General features: G+C 37.6%; 1 protein-coding gene across 6 annotated transcripts in view; it reads right to left on the bottom strand.

Annotated features, from left to right (window-relative positions):
- The window catches only part of METTL4 (methyltransferase 4, N6-adenosine), a 37021-nt gene extending 10862 nt beyond the window's left edge, over positions 1–26159 (bottom strand). For 3 of the 6 annotated variants that reach the window (XR_010662895.1, XM_065932512.1, XM_065932509.1), the window contains exons 1-9: positions 25844–26159; positions 24984–25190; positions 22846–23242; positions 21331–21393; positions 17279–17648; positions 14823–14892; positions 8549–8723; positions 6062–6168; positions 5584–5678 (exon numbers count right to left, since the gene is read on the bottom strand). Coding sequence is in view for 5 of the 6 variants with exons in the window: in XM_065932512.1 (XP_065788584.1) it covers positions 5584–5678; positions 6062–6168; positions 8549–8723; positions 14823–14892; positions 17279–17648; positions 21331–21393; positions 22846–23242; positions 24984–25042 (1336 nt within the window). In the remaining variant the exon portion in view is untranslated. The remainder of the gene's footprint in view (positions 1–5583; positions 5679–6061; positions 6169–8548; positions 8724–14822; positions 14893–17278; positions 17649–21330; positions 21394–22845; positions 23243–24983; positions 25191–25843) is intronic. The other 3 variants (XM_065932513.1, XM_065932510.1, XM_065932511.1) reach the window with 2 other exon arrangements.
- Positions 26160–26234: the final 75 nt, after the last annotated feature.

Consider the following 26234-nt stretch of genomic DNA (forward strand, 5'->3'; position numbering starts at 1 on the left):
TAAGATAAATATCAGGGTAAGTTTCCACAAAAACATAATTTAGTGTTAAGAGTTGGACACACAAATAAACATTCAGAACATATTCCTAACAAATAACTCTTACCTCCTCAGCTATAATTTGGCAGTACTGAGAACATTCCTTCAATTCCAAATTACAGATACTTCTTTACCTAAAACTTCACTATATTATTTCCACAGTTAAACATTCCTTGTTCAATATATTCATAACTACTGAGCATTGTATTTTGTTCAGAAAATGGCATCTCATAGCTGTAATCTACACTAACAGAAGCTTTTTTTTAAGCACATGCTCATTTGAATGACAAATATTTAAATCGGTTTAACCTTGATCATGTTGCTGGTGAGCTATATATTTTTTGGTGTATATTTATTCTTCAACAGGAACTTAGTATGAAAATAATAATTCAAGTATGAAAAGTCATTAGAACAGGCAAAATATAGTTCCTAATGGCTTTATAGGATTGAGCTTCAAAGAAATCCATCAAATTCTCTTTAGGAATGATAAGGGTTCCTTAGAAATACTTCATAGAGGTTAGATTTAAAAGGTAATATATGAAAAATTTTATATTTCATAAAGTTCTTTAGTTGCTCTCACAGCAAAATAATTGTTTGTCTAAAAACACTGATCCTATCTATCAAAGAATCAAAAGTATTCATTGCCTACAACTCAAACAAACTCAAATCTGGGCTTTGATAGCTTCTAGGAGATGCTGACGGAGAAGGCAATGGCACCCCACTCCAGTACTCTTGCCTGGAAAATCCCATGGACGGAGGAGCCTGGTAGGCTGCAGTCCATGGGGTCGCTGTGAGTCGGACACGACTGAGAGACTTCTTTCACTTTTCACTTTCATGCATTGGAGAAAGAAATGGCAACCCACTCCAGTGTTCTTGCCTGGAGAGTCCCAGGGACAGGGGAGCCTGGTGGGCTGCCGTCTATGGGGTCGCATAGAATTGGACACGACTGAAGCGACTTAGCAGCAGTAGCAGCAGGAGATGCTGACATGAGACTTCTAGTCCTTTCATAAGTATATAACTAAATGCTACTAACCTTGAGTGAGAAACATTTCCCCAGAGTCTTAAGGGACAAAAAACTTTTATATCACTTTTCCATGTTTTGCCCCATGAATTCAATGCCTCACCAGCCTCAACTCACTTTTAAAGTGGTCTAACATTATACTGACCCACTCCATTATTCTTGCCTGGAGAATCCCAGGGACAGAGGAGCCTGGTGGGCTGCCATCTATGGGGCTGCATAGAGTCAGACACAACTGAAGCGACTTAGCAGCAGCAGCAGCAACATTATACTGAAGTAAGATTTTGTTGTCTTGCTTCTGCTTGCTTGTTCAGTTCTTCAGTACAAAGATGTTAATGACTCTACTTTGGCATTTTAAACTAGAATCCAAACTGGAATCAGCCAATCAAAACTGTTTACTATTTCTGAGCACCCATTATAAGCACTATGGGACTTAACAAAAGAAATAGATATCCATGTTTTCTAGGACTTCATAAACTAACAGAAAAAGATGGTCAAGTATTTGAAGTGAAAAAAATACATAAAACCTAAACCCATTTATCCTCTCCCACTTTATCAATGGAACACATTTTGGCATCACTTTTTTCCTTTTTGGTTGCAAAACACAGAAAATCAAGGAGTAAAGTTTTTACAATGTTAACTACATATGTTTAATTTTCAAAACAAACCAAAAGAAACAGAGGCAAATTAATGGAAATGTTTTATTCTTACTAATTTTAAATATCAATGTAAATGAAAATGTAAGATCTTAAAAGTTCTCATCACAGGAAAAAATATTATAATTATGTGCAGACTTATTGTGATCAGTGAAAATGTATATATACCTTGAATCATATGTTACACACCTGAAACTAATATGATGTTATATGGCATTTATATCCCAATTTTTAAAAGTAAATTCACATGTATAAATTTAAATATGACATATATATAAATAATTACATAACATCTGGCATTAGCAAAACATACTTCTAACCAATGGAGAGGAAATAGTTCATATATAGCTAGTTCATTCCCCTTCTGCTTGGGAGCAAGAGGCAGCTGGGGGAAAAGTAATCAAATGTCAGTGCATAGAATCTCATCAAACTGTATTTAACTCTCCAGATACAAACTGTTAGTGAGTAAAGCAGTGAAAAGAAGCAGAAACTCCTCTAAGGAGCAATATGAAAACCAAACTTTTGATTCAAATACTTTTATTTCATTATATTCATATCTTAAATCTTTAAACTTAAAAGATTATAAATTTACATTAGGCTGAAAAACCATAGCTATTGTTGGCTTATGTTTCAATCCACAGGGAGAAATTTCAAAACTTAAAAAGAGTAAATGCATCATTTTGAAATGGAATATGCTGCCAATTTGGTGTTTTTTTAATTGTGCAGTACAAATAACAAACTAAAACTTGTTTAAAAAAAACACCTTGGTGTTTTTAGAAGTTAAGGAGAGAGCACTTCATTCTGTGAATTTGCAAAAAGCACTTTAAGAACATTTACATGTAAAAGTTTTAAGCATTACATAGACAGCATGTATTATACCAAATCCTAGAGTTCTAATTTCAGAATAAAATATATTGCAGAAATCTGAAAGTTGCTTTCTGATGGCCTTATGTAGCTCTACATCCAAAACACAGACACTTACTATACAGAAACATGGACTCAAAAATAAAGGATTATAAATACTTCTTGTCATACCAGTACTTAATCAAAATGTAAGGATTACATATATCAAATCACGCAAAAATTTTCCCCTCAAAATCTAACTTTTCTTTTTAAATATTCTCAACCCAAAAATGTGTTTGTGTTGCTCTCTACTGGGGATACAGAAGAACTGCACTTCATAAATACAAGCTATAAAATGTAGTGCTAATTTTTATTAATAGTAATAAAACACTAATTTTTTTGTTTTTTTTAAAAAAACACTAATTTTAATCACTATTTTATAAAACCTTGTATCTTAAGACTCATCTTTAAACATAATCTATGTAAAATGAATTGAGAAATAGTTTAACTATCATTTGGGAATGAAAGGTTTTTTGGGTCTGACTTTTGGATTTTTCAAACTAAAAAAAATAAGCCCTAAAGACAAACCTTTTATTAAACTTTGATACTCACCAAATGATAAAGAAAATTCAAATGAGAAGAATACACCTTAGATTTCCTCCACTGAGTATAACTGGTAGCAAACATAATTTTTTTCTCAAAGAACAGTACAGAATTTCCATTTAAGTCAAATGTTTACTTGCATTAAAGAATCTATCACAGTCCAAAGTTTAAAGGCAATTACTCACTGAGAATCCCTCTAGGTCAAAAAATGGATCAACAGGTAGACATCTGAATATTTCTCAAATGAATTAACACTAAAGACTTTTCTGCATAACCAATCTAAGACATGAGAAATCTGGAGTGCTACCAGTAAACATCCTTTTGGGAATGTGAATTCACCTTCCTATGTATCCTAGCTTATGAACTTTTTTTTTTTTTTTTTTGAGGTCCAACAGTGGTTTTTATTTTTGTGAGTGTACGAGTTAAACAGAAAGATTAAGTACTTGGCTCTCTTTTCACTGAAGACTTTTACTGTTCACCCACTTTTTTTTTTTTTTTTTTTGCTTTTTTTAAAATTTTTTTTATTTTTTTTTTTTATTTTTCAGTGGGTACCTCATGAACTTTTAATGTCAAATTCAGTATTTCTCAAGGACTTATATTCCTTCCTATTTTTTTATTCTTTCAGTGGAAAAACTTAGCATTTACTGATCTTCTACTATATGTGACAGACTTTCAAATGCAACCAATCCTCACAACTCTGAAAGACTAAATATCATTATCCACTCTTCAAACAACAACTCTGAGGTGGAAAATTATCAGTAACTCACTCAAGTAGCAAAGACAGGATTCAAGGTCCTTTAGGTCAATCTGAAAAGCCGAAACTTTCCACTATTCCTTGCTGTTTAGTTTCATTAAATGATGAACATCATACTAAAACATTAAGACTATTAAGAACTGCAGGATACAGCAACTACCTTTCCAACGGCTCAGAAGAGCAACACTACTCAACATAAAACTGAGACTGTCTACCATATATCAAGGGAATTGTAAGCATCTCTCTGCTGCTGCTGCTGCTGCTGCTGCTAAGTCCCTTCAGTTGTGTCCGACTCTGTGCGACCCCAGAGACAGCAGCCCACCAGGCTTCCCCGTCCCTGGAATTCTCCAGGCAAGAACACTGGAATGGGTTGCCATTTCCTTCTCCAAAGCATGAAAGTGAAAAGGGAAAGTGAAGCCACTCAGCCGTGTCTGACTCTTAGCGACCCCATGGACTGCAGCCCACCAGGCTCCTCCATCCATGGGATTTTCCAGGCAAGAGTACTGGAGTGGGTTGCCATTGCCTTCTCCAAAGCATCTCTCTGACTGCCTTCTAAGCTCTGGGCTTTAGAGCAAGCAAAGGGTGGAACCCTGACAGTAAAATAAAGCCCCCGGAACTACAGTCCTCAGAAGTACCACCATACTTCATTGGTTGCACCAATGAGCCCCATTAGTCGGGGACCCTAACACACGGTGGGAGAGGAAAGACTGAGGTAAGGTAAGACGACTCTACACTGTTCTCTGGGTGTTCCCACGGCTCCATCTCTGCTTCAACAGTTTGGACCTAACAGACCCTTTTTCCAGCCACCCTCCAGACTTCTTTCAGATCACAACCTCCAAGACCATTCAGCACCACTTTTGCGGTGAGCTTCTTACTGCCGACCACGATGATGCGCTCCCAGACCCATGGGAATTATTCCACCCAGCGGAGGAAGTGGTCAGCCACTGGTGGGCGGGTCTCCGACACCCACCTCTCTGTGGGCTTTGATTCGAGGCCACGATGTGCCCCTGGAGGGCTCCCGACCCCGCTCCTCCCATGCGCTGGCCCGGCAGCCTCTGAAGATGCAGAGCCAGCGCAGTGGCAGTGGCGGCATCCCCCGCTTCCCTGAGGCCCGAGCTGCCTCCAGACAAGTGGGACAAGCACTGGATGCCACCACGGGCCTGGAGAAGGACCTGAACCAGACCGCTCTGGATCTGCACGCCCTGGGTTCTGCCCATATAGATCCACCATCTCTGTGCCTTCCTGAAGCGCCACCTCCTGGATGTGGTGGCCACCTGACCAACCTCTGCAGGCCAACCAAGTTGGTACCTCCTGGGAAGGCTGACGCTCCCAGAGCACAAGAGGCCAGTGAGCCCAGCTCCCCCTCGGAGGCCAGGCTCCCCCACCTGATGTCAGGGCCTCTGGCTGAGCCCCTCCCTGGCTAACCATCTGGAGGCCTTTCCCCAAAACCAGGGACCAAATGCAAACAATAAAAAGGCTTCTGGAGCAAAAAAAGAAAAAAAAAAAAACAATCTATTCTCTAATGCACAAATTCTGCTGTATAATTTTAGAATATTAATTAAAATAACACATATCTGATTGAATTTCCAAATCTCTAGACCATTCAAATGCAATAATCAATCCTTCTGTCAATTTCCTAAAAGTCACAACAATTCTATTTTATAGAAACATACCAGCAAGAGGTGGCTTATGTGAATGGAGCGTACAGGGCACACTGACAATTAACTTGTGGTCTGGAATGGGCAGCTCTTTCACATCTGCATTCCTACTGAAACAGAACAACAACGTAATTGTATTTTAAAGGACAATTCATTACATTTAAGCCACAGTTGTCTTGATTTCTTTTCACCTTTCAAATAGCATCTACATTTATAATAAATTTAAGAAGAGAAATAATAATGGAAATCAACAATTTAAGTATTAAGAAATTTCAGATAGTTTCCTCTTCTACAATAATGACTATTACACATTAGATAAAGCAAATGATAATATATAATTACATGTGCCATTAACATTCACACTTTTCTTGTCTGGGCCATTTCCAGATTTTCAAAAATGTAAAAATTCAGGAAAACCAACGATTAATGTGTTAATTTTTGAAAGTCTGAAAATTAATACATTTATACAACTTTGAAAAATCATCCTTCCTACCTTAACAGTGAAGCAGCTTTTTCTCGAACTCTTCCCAGTATAAGACCTTCATAAGGCTTTTTGTGTGGAGAATCTAATGGGAACACAAACTCGCCTGAACTGGTGATCTGACAGAAAGGAGACAGAAACAAAAACAACCCATACACCCGTAAATATCCAGAAAAAGGATTGGGTTTTTTTTTTTTCCTTCCAGTATACAGTTTCTACCAAAGAAAAAGAATTATTAAACCTCAAGGCTACTGCTATCCAATAAAAATGTAATGTGGGCCACAGATGGAAGCCACCCATGTAATTTAAAATTTCTAGTACCAACATTTAAAAAAAGCAAGAAGAATGAGGCAAAATTCATTTTAACTATATTTTAATTTTAAATTATTTTTAATTTTATCAACATATCTAAAATATTATCATTTTAGTATGTAGCCAATTCAAAAAATTACTGAGGTATGTTACAGTCTTTCATATTAAGTATTTTAAATTCAAAAGACTTACATGTGACATTTACTACCTCATCTCAATGTGGACCAGTCACCTTTCAAGTGCTAAAGAGCTACACAGTGCTGATGACACCTACCATACCATACCATACAATGGTGGGCAGGGCAGCATTACATGACTAAAACATTATTTTAAATTTCTGTCATCTTGCACATAAAACTCTTGGTTTTTCATTAAAATATGTTACTAGAAACCATGCGATCATTTATTCACTTGTTCATTCAAATAACATTTACCTGTATTACTGGCAATGTGACTAAGTATGTTACAATAAAGTATTTTCCTTTATTTATAGGAAACAGTGTCATTAAATACTGTCAAGAGTTAAAATTAATAATGAAAGTAGCTTGGGAACTGATGAGACAGACAATGAAAGTTCTAACCTCTTGGCATTATAAATCCGAAATTCAATCTCATCATTTCATCCTGGAGTGATTGATCAGACTCCCAGAGACTCACTCTAACTAATCAAACTCATAACACAATTTAAAACAATATTCAATTTGTTAATTAAGCATGGAGGCAGATATTTGCACTATCATAATATTCATATATATCCCTACGGAATCCTTTAGCGTATATCAAGGTACCTAAAAACCAAACCAGTGAAGTCCTTTTATCACCTCTAGGGCCTGCGAACAGCAGCAGCTATTCCACACAGTGCTGCATAAACACTGGCGAATTCTGACGCTTTGGATTCCTTCATACTCAACGCAGATTATTCCACTGATGTAACAACATAGGCAAACACCTAGTAAGTATTTCATATGTTTACATATTTTACATATTTCATAAATAAGTAAAACATATTTTTGTTTTAAACTATCATACCACCTCTTAGAACGGATTACTACCAGAAATGAAGAGTCTTAGTTTTCATTTTACTGGTTTTAATTTCAGAAGGTAACCTTTTCCTGACTTTGGTCCCAGTTTCTGACTATGAAAGGACTGTTGTAACAGATAGAGTAGAGTGGAGTTTTACATGCCCATAATGATCCTATAGCAAATCAGCCACAGCTAAGCCCAGAGTACAACTGTAAAAGCAAACCAACAATTATAAGCACCTGTTTGCCAAGTGTCATAAAACAGGTACAAATAAACAATGCACACAGCTTTCAGAAGATGCTCCAGTACACTACAAAGCACATTAAAAATAGCCCTCTCCTGTGTCTAAAATGAACAGACCAGTAACATAAATGTTAAACATTCAGTCCATAAAACCTGGTTTGTCTTTTTAAAATTTAGGATGGCTTTTGTGGAATTCATTTAAGTAAACAATGTACATTTAAAAGGATAGCCAATGAACTCTGAATGACACGTGACTTTTCTACATTTTTTGGTATTCTTGAAACCAAGCAAAGATTAATATTAAAGACCTTTCAACTCATCAACAAGTTGGAATCATTTATTTCAAAAACAAGCACTGAGGAACACAGTTAAGATTCACAGTATAAAAGGCCTTGCTTCCAGCATTTTCCCAACTCTTCCACACTAGGTTTCTTTGCTATTTTCCCTTCCATCCCCAGCAACATAAGGGGGAGGGGAGGGGTATGATAAAGAAAAGAACAAAGGAAAAAAAGTCACAAAGAGCAGCTGAAGTTTTGGATGAGTAAAGAGGAAGAAGATGAACAGTAAGGCAATTTCTATGTTTAGTGGTGGACAAACCCCCCAAGGTATTTGCTTACTGTCTCTTAAACTACAGACGATCAGAGCTTTTTAAAGCGTCATCCTGATATCCATCTGAGTGATTTCCTACGACCAGGAGTTTGGGGTTCTACTCCAAAAAGATACAGAACAAATAGGCAAAAAGCCTTGAGAATAAAAAGACAAAGGTATTTAGCAGCAAAGTAAATGTTTTAATTAGACCATGTTGAAGAAGTAGAGTGATGCCATGTTAAACATTAAAAAGCAGGTGCTACCTTTATGTGACTTGTACATTGCACCTCATGAACAAATAAAGTTAACGAATACGTTAACTTTGGGACTTACTTTTACCCAGTGCCATTCAGCAACTACCTCCACAGACCAAGACGGGTAAAGCTCTTCCTTGACAAAACGCAGGTGCTTCTGTCTATTTGTCACCCACGTAACAATGAGACAGCCTGGAGCAGCCAGCTTAGGGACAGGTATCTGTTTTATCTGCAGTGGCGATAAATAACTATATCTAAAAATAAACAGAAAAAAAATATTAGCAAAATTCACTGCAAAAGAGAAAAATAAGCAGGGAGAAGACCTGTGTAACACTGATTCCACAAACACAAAGCTACAATTATTTATTTGTGTAACTAAATACAAAGCCACAGTGACACCCAGTGGACACATTGTTACAGGTAAGTTGAAAATACCACTTTTCATTTTTACTAACTCAAAATGATCAGGCCAAATTTCTTTATCACTTCTGAATGTATTACATTTCAGTAATTTTACTAATATTTTCTATATGCTTTTATACCATTTAAAATTAAGCAAATATAATCTTGTGATGATCTGTACACTACATATGTGCTTGTGAATTCACTAAGTCGTGTCCAAATCTTTTGGGACCCGATGAACTGTAGCCCACCAGGCTCCCCTGTCCATGGGATTCTCCAGGCAAGAATACTGGAGTGGGTTGCCATGCCCTCCTCCAGGGGATCTTGCCAACCCAACCCAGGGATCGAACCCGTGTCTCTTACATCTCCTGCATTGGCAGGCAGGTTCTTTACCACTAGCGCAACCCGGGAAGCCCAGAGACCCCGTTAACAGTCTGGAAACTGTCTCAATATCCCACCACATTTCCAACACTCAATCTATCATCCTGCTTCTTTCATCCTTCAATCAATTCTACTGGGCTCTCTGAAACACTCGTGCTTTCATTACAAAAAAATTCTACAGCCCTGAACCTCCTGGCCATCAGTAGTACAAAGCCTAGTTTCTCTTGTTAGAACTCTACTTGTTCCATAACACCCCATCAAACCAGTGTGGTCGTTTGTCCAATCCCAACCTACACAGCAATGAGAGGAGAGGTCGGTATTCTCCTGGCTCCCCTCCAGATCCAGGCTGTCAGTCATCTACCTTTGTGTGAAATCCCCTTCTCTTTGAGAATTATGCTATCTAGCCTCTAGCCTTCTTATGGAACCCATTACATCCTCACTCACCATGCTCAATGAAGACTTAAGATCTTTATGCCTAGCCAACACAAATCTTGCCAGTATCCTGGGTGATGTCAAAGGACAATCTAAATAATGTGCACGCTCAACTATTCTTCCCCTAAATAAATACAATTATATGCACTATGATAACCACCCCCTTACTCCTTCACTCTGTAACTCCTGCAAACCTCCAATCTTAAATTCAATTCAACTTCAACACAATTCTATTCAACTTCATATAGAAAAAAATCAGATGGAGAAAAATGCTAAACTAAAAATTGGCAATCCATTCTCAGGTTCTCAAAACTACTCATCAATTATTTTACTTACCCTTGGTCAACTACTACAAACTCTCATCTCTTCTTAAGGCCTTTGCCCAAACACACTCTTGGCAGATGAAATATGCAAATATCAGTCAAAATAAAGGTCTTCAGACTCCTTCAACCACCTAACCCTCTGCCAGGTATATGATGTGGGTGTATAATAACCCTCATTATACAACTTCACTTACCTATTTCTCTTAATTTTCTCTTAAAGGAAACAGCATGGTTTCATGTGTTTAAAGCTTATCCTTACAGCTGTGTTCTTTTATTCCCATCTTCTAGTCTATCAGTAATGCTAAGTACTCTCCTCCTTCTGTATTTTCAACCTCTCTAGTAGTTTCTTACCATCAGCCTATAAATATGCTTATACTATACACTTTTACTTTTTATTTTCTTTTTTGATATTGTTTTTCTACATACTATACACTTTTAAAGGAAGAAAGAGGAGAAAAGACTGGGGGGAGGATGGGTGGAGAAGAGGGAAAAAGAAAAGAGGAGAAGAGAAAAATAACAGAAAAGAAAAAAGAAATTCCCTCAGTTAGGTCTCCTATATACAGATATGCTAGTTCACTTCAGTTGCTCAGTCATGTCTGACTCTTTGCAACCCCGTGTATCGCAGCATCCCAGGCCTCCCTGTCCATCCCCAACTCCCGGAGTTTACTCAAACTCATGTCCATTGAGTCGGTGATGACATACCACCATCTCATCCTCTGTCACCCCCTTCTCCTCCTGCCTTCAATCTTTCCCAGCATCAGGGTCTTTGCAAATGAGTCAGTTATTCGCATCAGGTGGCCAAAGTATTGGAGTTTCAGCTTCAGCATCAATCCTTCCAATGAATATTCAGGGACTCATTTCCTTTAGGATGGACTGGTGGGATCTCCATGCAGTCCAAGGGATTCTCAAGAGTCTTCTCCAACAGCACAGTTCAAAAGCACCAATTCTTCAGTGCTCAGCTTTCTTTACAGTTCAACTTTCACATCCATACAAGACTGCTGGAAAAATCATAGCCTCGACTAAAGGGACCTTTGTTGGCAAAGTAATGTCTCTGCTTTTTAATATGCTATCTAGGTTGGTCATAACTTTCCATCCAAGGAGTGAGCATCTTTTAATTTCACGGTTGCAATCACCATCTGCAGCGATTTTGGAACCCAGAAAAATAAAGTCAGCCCTTATTTCCACTGTTTCCCCATCTATTTCCTATGATGTGATGGGATCAGATGCCATGATCTTAGTTTTCTGAATGTTGAGCTTTAAGCCAACTTTTTCACTCTCCTCTTGCACTTTCATTAAGAGGCTCTTTAGTTCTTCTTCACTTTCTGCCATAAGGGTGGTGACATCTGCATATCTGAGGTTACTGCTATTTCTCCTAGCAATCTTGATTCCAGCTTCTGCTTCATCCAGCCCAGCGTTTCTCATGATATATTCTGCATGTAAGTTAAATAAGTAAGGTGACAATATACAGCTTTGACGTACTCCTTTCTTTATTTGGAACCAGTCTGTTGTTCCATGTCCAGTTCTAACCATTGCTTCCTGACCTGCATACAGGTTTCTCAAGAGGCAGTTCAGGTGGTCTGGTATTCCCTTCTCTTTAAGAACTTTCCACAGTTTACTGTGGTCCACACAAAGGCTTTGGCATAGTCAATAAAGCAGAAAAAAATGTTTTTCTGAAACTCTCTTGCTTTTTCCATGATCCAGCAGATGTAGGCAATTTGATCTCTGGTTCCTCTGCCTTTTCTAAATCCAGCTTGAACATCTGGAAGTTCACAGTTCACGTATTGCTGAAGCCTGGCTTGGAGAATTTTGAGCATTACTTTGCTAGCGTGTGAGATAAGTGCACTTGTGCAGTAGTTTGAGCATTCTCTGGCATTGCCTTTCTTGGGGACTGGAATGAAAACTGACCTTTTCCAATCCTGTGGCCACTGCTGAGTTTTCCAAATGTGCTGGCATATTGAGTATAGCACTTTCATAGCATCATCTTTCAGGATTTGAAATAGTTGAACTGGAATTCCATCACCTCCACTAGCTTTGTTCGTAGTGATGCTTCCTAAGGCCCACTTGACATCATATTCCAGGATGTCTGGCTCTAGGTGAGTGATCACACCATCCTGATTATCTGCATCATGAAGATCTTTTTTGTACAGTTCTTCTGTGTATTCTTGCCACCTCTTCTTAATATCTTCTGCTTCTGTTAGGTCCATACCATTTCTGTACTTTATAGAGCCCATCTTTGTATGAAGTGTTCCCTTGGTATCTCTAATTTTCTTGAAGAGAATTCTAGTCTTTCCCATTCTATTATTTTCCTCTATTTCTTTGCACTGATCACTGAGAAGGCTTTCTTATCTCTCCTTGCTATTCTTTGGAACTCTGCATTTAAATGGGTATATCTTTCCTTTTCTCCTTTGCTTTTCGCATCTCTTCTTTTCACAGCTACTTGTAAGGCCTCCTCAGAGAGCCATTTTGCTTTGTTGCATTTCTTTTTCTTTGGAATGGTTTTGATCCCTTTCTCCTGTACAATGTCACGAACCTCCATCCTTAGTTCATCAGGCACTCTGTGTATCAGATCTAGTCCCTTAAATCTATTTCTCACTTCCACTGTATAATCATAAGGGATTTGATTTAGGTCATACCTGAATGCATGGTGCTGGAGCAGCGAGTAGCTGAGAGGAGATACTCCTGCTATTTACCTGGGGCCAAACTATGGTGGAGGTAATGAAGAGGATGGCGACCTCCTTCAAAAGGTCCCACGCATGCGCTGCTACACTCAGGGCCCCAGCCCTGCAGCAGGCCACCGCCGACCCACGCCTCCGCTGGAGACGCCTGGACACTCCCGGGCGAGTCTGGGCCAGTCTCTGTGGGGTCACTGCTCCTTTCTCCTGGGCCCTGGTGCACAAGGTTCTGTTTGTGCCTCCAGGAGTCTATTTCCCAGTCCTGTGTAAGTTCTGGTGGCTCTGTGGTGGGGTTAATGGCGATCTTCTCCAAGAGGGCTTACGCCACACCCAGGTCTGCTGCACCCAGAGCCCCGTCCCTGCGGCAGGCCGCTGCTGACCCGAACCTCCACAGAGACGCTCACACACAGCTCTGTCTCAGCCTCTGTGGGTCTCTGGGTCCTGGTGCACACAGGGTTTGTTTATGCCCTCTGAGCATCTCTGGTGGGTAGGGGGTTTGATTCTAAACATGATTTCACCCCTCCTACAGTCTTGCTGGGACTTCTCCTTTGCCCTTGGACATGGGGTATCTCCTCACAGCCACTCCAGCACCTACCATCTTACTGGGGTTTCTCAGACCTTGGAATTGGGGTATCTCCTCACGGCCAGTCCAGCAAAGCACAGCCGCTGCTCCTGACCTTGGACGTGGGGGATCTCCTCACGGCCGCTAGCTGTGATATGCTATGGACTGGCCTGTCCATGTAATGCATAGTAATCTCCTTTTCTTGGCAGCCTTAATTCCATTTGGAATTTTAATTTCTCTTTGTCATGTATCCTAACATACTCATAAATTCCAGAGATTAAGATAAGGACATGGAAGGGAGTGTTGAACAGGGGTAGGGGGTGGGGAGGGAGAGAACACTATTTCACCTATCACAGATGGTAAAACTGGGAACAACGCATATATCACAGTAACTCCCTGTATGATTCTTATTAATAAAAGAAAACTAGAAAATTGAAAAGGAAACTTAATTACCTATTTTGATTACTGCACTATGATTATATAAGAAAATATCTTTGTTTTCAAGAAATACAGAATAGATATTTCAGAGTAACTTACTCTTTCTCCTAAATAACTTATTCTCAAACTGTTCAGAAAAAAATTATATATATATACAGATATCTACACACACACACACAAATACACATATATAGAGAATAGATGGATAAATTCTTTGTATGATCCTTGCAACTTTTAAGAGGGAAAAATCCAATTATTGGTACAGCTCATAAACAAAAAACATAAGGAAACAGAAGATAACTGTGGAGAAGAAGAAATTTCACATGAAGTTTAAGTCAAGGTAACAGAAATTGTTCAGTCTAGAAGACTGAAGAGTGAGACGAAATATAACTGAAGATATTCACCAAAACTAGAGGGAAATTTTTAGTTTTTTGAAAAGCTATTTAACTTCATCTTATTTACTAACTGAACTTGTCACTCTAAAAGGTTACATAAACTGAACAGTGGCATAAATTAAAACAAATTTCAGAATGAATTAGACAATTTCATTCATAGACGATTACTAAGGAATACTATATTTTGGCACATATTTCAAAACTTTAGAATTTGATATCAAAGAAGGCACAGTGAAAGATGAAGTTGATCAGTCATGTCTGACTCTTTGCAACTCCATGGACTGTAGCCTACTAGGCTCCCCCGTCCATAAAATTTTCCAGGCAAGAGTACTACAGTGGGTTGCCATTTCCTTCTCCAAGGGATCTTCCTGACCTAGGGATCGAACCCAAGTCTCCCACATTGCAGGCAGAAGCTTTACCATCTGAGCCACCAGGGAAGCCCCAAAGAAGGCAAAAATGTTGTCTTTTGGTGTTATAGACACATTTCTGAACTAATTCAGTCAGTAACCTTCATCTTTAATAAATATTACTTTTAACATTCTTTTTTTTTACATTTTAACATTCATTTAAGAGAATTACATACTTAACCTACCCACTTAATGGAATTAAAATTTTAAAACTAAAGTGTTTTAGTTTTTCAGACACTTTGTACCATAAAGTAACACTTTCAGTTTATGTAACTATAATGTACAAACAACTATAGCTTTCAGAAAGCATATGAGACTGATGCGCTGCCAGATACACTTACCTGTTACTTCTTTTAACTGATTTGTTCTGCCATGGTGGATCTATCACAATCACATCATATGTTTTCTTACCTGAAAACAAAGAAAGGATTTCAGAAAATACCTTCTACTTGTACCACTTTAAAAACTAAACATGTTCTTCAACAATGAAGTGCATTCACTATGGACAAAAATATGCTGGCAAATATATTTAAACATGCTGGCAAAAAAAAGGATTTGTGGCATTTATTCAAATAGAATAATTCATCCAAAAAAACTGAGATTTCCCCTTATAATTTAGTACCTCTGGGATTTTAATATAATTGCACCTGTTGCACCCTTCCTAAAAACTACAGCTCTCTTAGCTAGACATTGTGCTATCACTTCAGTAATGTCCGATTCTATAAACTTATGGACTATAGTCTGCCAGGCTCCTCTGTCCATAGGATTCTCCCGGCAAGAATACTGAAATGGGCTGCCATGCCCTCCTCCAGAGGATATTCCCAACCCAGGATCTTCCCAACCCAGGGATCAAACCCGCATCTCTTCTGTCTCTTGCATTTGCAGGTGGGTTCTTCACCACTTGGAGAAGGAAATGGCAACCCACTCCAGTACTCTTGCCTGGAAAACCCAGGGACAGAAGAGCCTGGTGGGATACAGTCCGTGGGGTTGCAAAGAGTTGGACACGACTGAGCGGCTTCACTTCACTTCACCTCTTTACCACTAGTACCCCCTGGGAAGCCCCTAGCTAGACATCGAGGATTTGTGAATGCCCTATGTGAGTCTTGGCAGCCATGTTAAGATGGTCCTTTCAAATAGGATGGATGTGGGGTTTTTTCCCTTTTTTTTTTCACTTTTTACATGAAATAAAACTTCAATTTTTTAACTGACATACTGACCTTAACATTGATAAAATGTCCCCAATTGTCTATTAGTATCCTTTTCCCTGGTCCAGGATCCCCAGCAATATCACATTTAATTGCTATGTCTCATAAATTAATTCCAATGTGGAAAAGTTTCTCAGGTTTTATCTTTTTTGACCTTGATACTTTTGAAGACTACTACTGGCTGGTCACCAGCAGGAAGCACAGGGTGTCAGAATGTCTCATGATCAGTGATACCACCTTGAGTCTTTTGTTTGGTTCAAGTTCTGTCAGCCAGGTTTCTCCAGTTCTACCTAAGTAATTATTAACTATCTGGTAGGGACATACTTTAAGACTCTGCAAATAGTCTGCATCTCATCTTTTCACCCACTATTTTGACACCCAAGTACTATGCTATGTGTCAAACAGAAATTTCCTAGTTACATCATTCCATCTACATTTATTTTTTCTTTTCCACCTACACTTATTAATTGGGATTTTACTACAAGGAAGAGCTGTCCCTTTCCCTTTATACACAAAGGTATATTTTTGTAAGTGGACAATCTCATAATTTTCATTCAAAAGAATGAAAATTAAAATAAGGATGTAATGGTTTTTAAACGATTAGAGTAACAAAGATGAGAAAGAATGGGGGAAAAATGTTCAAATATTCCATGATTTTCTCATTATTTTGTTATCTTGTCATTTACCCTGAAGAATTTTATGACACTGTGACATGAATAACCACTCATGTTTAAAACGGCTTGAAAGTAATTAAAAGAAGCTTATCATTAATAAGCTGTTACTTTAATCACCTAAAATTTTGCTACAAAATGTACAAATAACAGTATATAGCAGATTAAATTCAATTTAATCAATATATCTCTTATCTCATCCCTTAGAATATTATGATAGTTATACTTTATTGGAAACATATCACTGAGCTAAGCTTGTGGTGCAAATTATCTCAACTAATCCTCAAAATTACCCTCAGAAGTAGGTATCATCATATCCATTTTATAGATTAGGAAACTGAGGCTCAGTTTTGTGAAGTGTCTAAAGACTCATAGTTAAGCTTCAGAAATCCAAATTCAAATTTACGTGTAGATAACTCTGAACATCAATACCTAAATTTTCAACTTTACACGGGAAAATACTTTTGAGAAACTTTAGATAATAAACTTGAAAATAGCTTAAAATGTAACCTAAAAGTCTAAGAATAATTTCGGAATTAACATTCATATCTGAATGTTATCTGAAACATTCATTTCTACTTTGCTATGAATAAAAGTTAAAATTACCTGGTCAAAAAAAAAAAATTACTTGGTCAAACACAATTATATCCTGAATTCCTAAGTATAGAGCAGTAACTATATTTATTCTCTTGGGGACTAGTTAAGTTTTTGATACCTTGTTTGTAATAAGACTTATTTTTTTAATTTTTAAAGCATAAGTCAGCACTTTAAAACTGAATTTAAAGTTTTAAATTAAAAAATAAAAAACAGAAAATTATTCACCCTATCACAAAATACTGATGTTCACTCAACATTCAGACTTGCTCTTGACTTTTGAGGCCACAGAAAAATTATCTAATAATAAAGATAATAACTACTTACAGTTCAGAAGTGGGTGCATACAAGAAATGTCAGACAAAAGAAAACTGCTTTTTGGTGGCAGCAGGTATTTCTGTCCCATTAAAGTAATCATTTTTGTAAAGCTAGAGGTATTTTCAACAACCCGTGAAAATAAATCCTGCTCTGTAACAGAGGCATCATCTTCCATCAACTGTAACGTCTGAAGTTCCATTTCATTCAGAGACGGCAAATGCTTTGCCATTTCACACAATTCTGACAAATTACAGGTATCAGCTGGTAATGTAATTGTCTCACTGCACTTGTTCCGTTTTTCAGAACATGAATGAAGAAAGCCACTTGTGAGACCTTCTTGGATTAATTGTGAGGATCCATCCAAAATCAGCCCCCTGATCTGTAATAGAATTTAAGTATAATAAAACATCACTGACATTAAAACGATTTTCTAAATAATAAAGTTTCCTACTATGCTTTGAATATTTCAACTTACGGATTAAAACCAACATTCTTAATGCTTACAATAAAATAATTTTATACTACAAGAAAAAGAAACTGTTACTATACCTTTGAACAGCTATTTCCTAACTGTGGAATAATATAAATCCCATAAACTCACTGAAAACTAAATAACTAAGCAATATATATCTTAAAAAATCCTTAAAAATTTATAAGATGAATTTGATAATGTTTCCAGAAGTGAAAATTCTAGTCTATAAAAAGAATTAAGTTTTAATCACATTTAATCTTAATTTTTCTAGTAATTTAATTTTAAAGTAAACATATTTTTGATTTCATAAAAATATAACTTGAATTGTTAAAGAAAAAGTCAACTCTATAAAATGAATATAATTTTAAAAGTTTTGCAATAACAGAACCAAAATAATTATAAAATTAAAAGCCAGTACTGCTTCTGGATAAGATGGAGTACTTTTCATCTGAAATTACTTTTAAAAAGTTATTTTCAGAAAAAAGGCTTTCAGACCTCGGGTGGATGTCAAGCATTGCAGAATATTATTATTAATACAATTACACATGTACTCAGTCATGTCCAACTCTTTGCAGCCCCATGGACTGTAGCCCACCAGGCTCCTCCTCTGCCCATGGGATTCTCCAGGCTGAAATTCTCCATGGCTGACATTCTCCAGCCATGTCTTCCTCCAGGGGATCTTCCCAACCCAGGGACTGAACCTGCATCTCTTGCATCTCCTGCATTGGCAGGCGGATTCGTCACCACTGCGCCACCTGGGAAGCCCCAGAATTGTACTCCCTAAATAAAAGGAGAACCCAATTGCTCCAGCTTACTGCCTTGAGAAAGTTTTCATGTAGCAGGACAGGGAGGAGACCCGTTTAGAGACCAGCAGTCTCGCGGAGCCAAAGAACCAGAGCTGGGAGTCTGGAAAGGCCAAGGCGGCAAGAGTTTGCAGGGAGGACACCAGAGCAGAGAGCTGCACAGACGGAGAGCTTTTGAGAGTTGCAGAAGGTCAAGTCTCCAGCTGCGCAGTGATCAGTACATACATGTGGCTTCTTAATTTAATAAACTCGTTACTTTAATACTTTGATCTAAATCTGTTTTAATAAAATCTTAGACCTAAACTTGCTAACTTGTTAGCTTCCAAATAAGGTAAAATCTCAGACAGTTCATCATTGTTCTTGACAGGGGTACTGTGCATAACAGATTTTGTGTCAGTAAAAGGGAATAATCATCAGCCTTAGACTAAAATCCTCATTCTAAACTCACCCAAGCAAAATCGACCCAACAAATGATAGACCAATAAACCAAAAATCTCTATAAGACAGAAGTTCTGAACAACACTATCAATCCACTAGCCTAACTGACATTCATAGAACACTGTATCCAACAATTAAAGAATACATATTCAAAAATACGTAAAAAATAGCTCACAATACAGTCACAAAGATAATTCACATGCTGGACTGTAAAATAAAACTCAATAAATTTAAAAGGACTGACACCAGAGTATATTCTTATACTCCAATGGATTTAAGCTAGAAATCAATAACAAGAAGATATTAAGATAAACATCAAATATCTGAGAATGAAATAGCAGACTTCTAAATAATTCATATAGGTCAAAGATAAAATCACAAGGGAAATTAGAAAATATTTTGAAGTGAATGAAAGTGAAAATACAACATATCCAAATACGTGGAATGCAACTAAAGCAGCAATTCAAGGGAAACTTACATGCTTATATTAGAAAAGAAAAATGATCTAAACTCACTGACAAAAGGCTCTACTTTAAGAAGTTATTAACAGAAAAAGAGCAAAGTAAACCAAAAGGAAGAAAATAATAGAGAACAGTATCATCAGAATAGAAAACAGGCAGTAAGGAAAATTAACTAAGTTAAAAGCTGGTTCTTTGAATATACTTGACATCACTTTATGTGTCTGATAAAGGATTAATATTCAGAATATAAAAGAACTCCAAAAACAACAAAAACCCAATTTAAAAATGAGCAAAGGACATGAACAGCCATTTCTCCAAAGAAGACATACAAATGGCCAACAGCACATACAAATATGCTCAACATCAAAGATCATCAGAAAAATGTAAATCAAAACCACAATGAGACACCATTCTTACCCATTAGGATGGCAACTGAAAAAAAATAAAAACAGAAAATAAGTGCTGACATGGATATGGAGAAACTGGAAATGCTTATGCACTGCTGGTGGGAAGGCAGAATGGTACTACCACTGTGGAACACACTAAGGCAGTTCCTCAAAAAATTAGAAACAGAATTATCAGATGATCCAGTAAGGCCACTTCTGGGTATACTCCCCAAGAAAACTGAAAGCAGGGACACTCATGTTAATGTGTGAGTGTATAAACATGCATGTGTTTACACATGTTTATATATACATATTATATCTGCAGCATTTATAATGCTGTTTATAGCAGCATTATTCACTACAGCCAAAAGGTAGAAACATCCCAAATGTGGATGAACAGAAGAACAGATAAATAAAATGTGGCATGTAGGGGGAAGAGGAAATGAGGAGTCAAACTGTTTAATGGGTAGAATTTCAGCTGGGATGGCAAAATCATTCTGGATATAAATAATGGTGATGATTAGAAAACAAAGTGAATGTACTCAGTGCCACTAACATGTACACCTAAAAATGGTTAAAAGTGGTAAATTTTATGTTTTATATATATATATATATATATAGCCACAACAAAGAAAAAAAGCTACCAAAAAACTTTTTTACAAGACTGGTTCTTTGAAAAATACAACCAAAAAACAAGACCCACGCTAGAAAAGAAAGAATACAAATCACCAATATAGCAATGAAAAGGGTGATCATTTATCATCACAAATCTTATTAACATTAAAAGCATGGAAAAAGGATACTATGAACAACATCATGCCAATAAATTTGACAACTTGGATAAAATGGACAAGTTTCTTGGAAAATACAACTTGCCAAAATAGACATAAGCAAAAGCAGAAAATCTGAAAATCCCTGTGCTCTACTAAAGAACCTGATTATTATTAATAAAAACCTTCCCCAAAAGGAAACACCAGGCCTAGATAATCTCACTGGTGAATTACATCAAATATTCAAAGATGAATCAACATTAATCCTAAACAACTTTAACAAACAATGTATATAGATGTACAGCAATGAAAAGACTCTCAACATTATTAGTCACTAGGGAAATGCAAGCTAAAAACCTCAATAAGATATCACCACACTCATACAGCATTAGTTTATTTATGTGAAATATATGCTTAAGCAATGTAGCAGAAGTTTATGCTATTTTTACCTACTGCCAGTACACTTTTATAACTTATAAAATTTCTAGACTTTACCAATATAGCATAAGTTTATGTATGTTAAATGTATGTTAAGTATATGGAGTTTTAATAAAAATTGGTTTAAATTGTTAATTACTATAAAAGTAACAATAAACCACTCCACTGTTAAATTCTAACCTTGATCAAAATGGTTTCTTGATTTTTAAGACCACCCTTATTCACATTGTCCTTCTACTTATACTAGTTCACATTAACCTTTCAATGTCATCAATGAACATTTTACACCGTACCTTTCTATGGTATTCCATAGCATCCAGTTCACCTTGATTGAAAGCAACACATCTCTTTCGCTTCTAAAGAGTAAATTACAGGGAAAAAATTTTATGGCCATCCATCACAATATTGATACTTTGAAATACATTAATATTTCTTTTTTATTTTTCACATTTTCCATACTGTCTATCACATTCTTTAAGACTTAATAATTAACTACTGAGGTTGAAAGAAGTGCAAAGAGTATGGACTAGGGAGGTAAACTTTCTCAAATAATCATAATTATTATTACTATTACTGCAAACTTAATGGGTGATAAAAGGCCACCTAGGTCTCATCTGCTATTAGAAAGAACTAGAACAATATAATAAAATGCAGCACTGACATCCATAGACACAAGGAAACTGATACTGTAATAAAGAGTCACCAGTGTAATCTATCAGTTGCTATATGGGGTAATTATTCTGAAATTTCTTAATTTCTACACCAAAGAAAAAAATCTGCAATGTACTTTTAATAGATCTTTATGTATAATCTGAAGATTGGGTACAAATAAGATATATCTGTTCTACATCTAACAACTCCAAAGAACATGTGAGTACAATACACAGCAGGGACTTTCTACTTTTTGTTCCTGAAATCTCAGTGCCTACATGGTAGCCTCCTAGCAGGCTAACAACAAAAGTATGCTGACTGAAAAAATAATGGAATCTCTATTACTTTCCTTATTATACTTCTCAACATGCTTTCTTATTTAGTATCTTTCTTCCCCACTCAATTATAAGATCCAAAAAGCAGATTATATCTATCTTGTTTCCTTACTCTGTTTGCAACAGCATATAGAAACACTTATTGGTTGAATAATGAATGTAACTCCTATCTCTAACAACAAAAAAAAATATTAATATAATCTATCTGAAATGGACTTGGTATAATTATCTCTGAATTCTTCAAGTACATAAAAAGTATTAAAGCATAATTAATTTGACCCTAATGGCATTCTCAAAACTTTTGATAACACCGATGTGTATACAAATATATATACATTAAGAATATACACACTTTCCATAGTAACTTTCTACTTTTATTACTAGAAATCTTTCAAAAATATTACACTTCTTCCAAACATTTATTATACCAGTTTATCCCCAAAGGAAAAATCTCTAAAATCCCCCCCAAATCTATACACTGCTTTAGAATTGTATACATGTTTTTGAGCAAAAATATATGTAAAAACATGCAATTAATACAGAAACCTAAGCAAACAGGGTTTTTTTTGTGTGTGTGTAGCTTTGTTTGTTAATTTACAAAGCATTCACTTTTGAATCAACTTAACTTTTGAAATATGCAAATTTGGTTTTCTAAAAATGGTAGAATGTTAGCAAAAAATTAAAATTACTCTGGATATGCTAACATATCACTAGGATTTATTGACTATTCTTTATAATTAGTAAATCACAAGATATTTGAGACACTGGAATAATACATTTGCGTTCTCTGTAGAAAAATAAAAATTTCTTAAGAGTTATTACCTTGCCATTAACAGAAATGGAGATTTCTTTCTTAACATCATCTACTAGATCTTCCTTTTCATTACTTTCTTGGCACTCTTTGTGACTAGCTGAAGTTATATAAGGTTTGCTGACATCAAACAGTTCAGATCGAAATACGTATTTCTGTATGAACATTTCACAATTTCCTCTATCATCTTTCTCTGGCTTATTGGTGGAAGCAACAAATGTAGCAGAGGCTCCAAAAGAGGACACAGAATCCATGTGAAGAGAATCAAGGTGAACAGAAGAAGTAGGCTGGCTTTTACTACAGCAAGGCTCATGATGCTGGTGAAGTTCATAGCTTATCTTGTTAATGAAAGCGAGGTGATCCAGCAGCCATCCTGGTAACAGCTCATGCACCACAGACATTCTCTTCCTTTAAAACATACAAACACCTCTTGGAATTAGAGACTAGAAGTAAAACCCTAGTTTGACTAGAAGTAAAACTTCCCTGAGAAATTCTTAAATGTCCTATTTTTCAATAAAAACATACTTCATACACACATAGATTTTATGTGCAAGTATATAAAGCTGAATGTACACAGACGCGAATTTAAAATGTTTGAGTTGTTAATATGTATAGTAGGACTAAGAAAAACTAAAATAAAACATTGCAATGAAACATTAAAACAATATAAACTTCTTTCAATATTTATTTTTTAATTGAAGGATAATTAGTTTACAGAATTTTGCTGTTTTCTGTCAAATCTCAAAATGAATCAGCCATAGATATATGCATATCCCCTCCCTCTTGAACCTCACTCCCAATTGCCTCCCCATCCCACCCCTCCAGGTTGACACAGAGCCCTTGCTGGAGCTTCCTGAGACATACAGCAAATTCCTGTTGGTTATCTATTTTACATTCAGTGATGTAAGTTTGCATGTTACTCTCTCCATACATCTCACCCTCTCCTCCCCGCTCCCCGTGTCCATAAATGTCTATTCTCTATGTCTAAAACAATGTAAACTTTTAATTTCAGGGTTGATAATTCAAAAATTTCAGCCAACTTGACCAAAGAGGGTGAAAACCTGACCTTATTTCTGGGATCCCAATGAGATCCTCCTGTTTCTCGAGCCTCCCTACAACCTCCTGCTTGGCACTTGGCTCTAACCAGTAGGTCTACAGCTACAAGTCATGAAGACACTGAATCCTCAAATGGTGAGTGTCCTGTCAAACCAAAGAATATTGCATTACCTATGAGAATTCAGCCTGTTAAATGACATAAGCCTAGAGAAGACCAAAGAATTTCCATAGGAGCTGTTAGGGCGTCAGCTCATTTTTAAACCACACTTACTACAGTAAGCCCCTCCAGCACAACTGCTTTACTAATCACTGCTACCAATGGAGTGCAGAAAGAGTCAAAACAGAGCAAAATGCAATTTTAACAGGCCATCAGAAGCACTAACCCCTAGTAAAACTGCAAGGTAAAGAGTCCGGATCTGCAATTGGCTCTGAGCAGTCCTCTTCTGGCAACTAGGTTTTTCCAGAACTTATCTTTTCCTAAGACAGTTTTTAGGGAATTCCCTGGTAGTCCAGTGATTAGGACTCTGGGCTTTCACAGAGTCTGGATTCCAGGTTCTTGGTTCCAGTCCCAGGCAGGGAACTAAGATCCCATAGGCCAAATGGCACAGCCAAAAAGATCAAAAAAGGCGTTAAGTTCTGGAATTTCCTTACTAAACATTGTGTAGTGGAGAACTTAAAAGGGGATATAGAATAAGAAATAAAATAAGAAATACATTAAGTGGTTAATAGCGCAGTTAATAACAGTAGCAATGTATATAGATTGAAATTTCTAACACCATTTGCATTAGCATTATGACCATGGACCAGTCATTTGATTTCACTGAGCTTCGATTTTATCATTTTAGGACATCTTAGAGGGCAGTTTAGGGAATTATTTGAGGTAACTAACTTTAAGTGTTGTGCTCCTGTTTCACACAAAGCAATCAATAACTACTACTGGTGACAGTAATTCTGTTACTGGTCCTCCCTTCAGAGTCATCAGGCTTCCCAGGTGGCTCAGTGGTAAAGAATCCTTCTGCCAAAGGAGACACAGGAGACGGGGATTTTATCCCTGGATCAGAAAGATCCCCTGGAGGAAGAAATGGCAACTCACCCCAGTATTCTTGCCTGGAAAATCCCATGAGCAGAGGAGCCTGGCGGGCTACAGCCCATGGGGTATCAAGAGTGGAGGCAACTGAGCATCAGAGTCATCACTTGTGGTGAAGCGATCTTAAAACGGATAGTGCACGCTAGAAGTGTAGATGGGAAGGCTGAAACTCACACAGGAAAGGTGACTTGCCCTAAAGTATGTGTGGTGACCCTAGGACGAAAGAGCAGATAAAACCAAGGAGGGTCTTGAAATGCAGGAACAGAAAAACCAGACCCTTATGGTCCTTCCCTCCCCATGTTCTAACTATTAACGGAACAGTATAACCTGTCTCCCCTCCTACTCCATAGAGAGAAGGTATTTGCCCTACTCTCCCCCCACCCGGTATACATACCTCATCCAATCAGCAAATGACCCGCAAGACCCCTATTCCACTCCTTGTACCCTGGGGATAAAAGCGGACTAAGGACCCCTGTTCAGCGTCGGTTTTCCCTTGAGCTGGCCCGCTGTTCTAACAGCGTCTCCCATTCTAACAAACTTTATTTCCCTCTCATTCTGTCTCATGTCTGGAAATCCTTTTCCAACCCGCACGCGGACCACGATAGCATGTACAACTCGTTGATGGCACAACTGCTGCAAGACCCAGGTATCCAGTCCTGGAGCTCTGAGCTCCCCTGTCACTCCCACCACTTTTCAGGTTCGGGGCTGTGTTTGCCTCTGAGTTCAAACTCAGGGAAGCGGGTGACGTCCTGTTTTAGCAAAGTAGTTTACTGGGCTCCCCTGCTAGCTCAACCGTAAAGAATCTGCCGACACCAGCAGCGCGACCCTGAGGCCGACTGCGCCCACACTCCGTCACTAACGCCTACCTCGCCGCCTTCCCAGACTTACTTCATGAAACAGCATGCGTCTAACCCAGAGATCCTGAAAGACACGCTTTTCAGGACAAAATGGGGGATGGGGGGTGGAAACAAAAATTCTCCTTTTTTAAGAGTCGATGGGAGCGGCCATGTTGCTGTACGGAAAAAGAAAAAAAAAAAAACGCGTTTCCAGGCCTGGAGCGCTCCGTTCGCTACTCAGTGATGTACAGCGCTCCGACATTCACCGTTAAATTCAAACTTCGGACCTGACTTTGCAGAGGACGCTTACAGTGGCTAGGAAAAGCCAGTGGAGCCGGTGAGGTGGCGGCGCCCCAGCAACACGCAAACTTCCGGCGATGAAGAGCAGCGCGCGAAAATTGCGTACGAGAGTTGCGCACGA

The sequence above is a fragment of the Muntiacus reevesi genome, chromosome 4 (assembly GCF_963930625.1).
Source record: "Muntiacus reevesi chromosome 4, mMunRee1.1, whole genome shotgun sequence".
Lineage (NCBI taxonomy): Eukaryota > Metazoa > Chordata > Mammalia > Artiodactyla > Cervidae > Muntiacus > Muntiacus reevesi.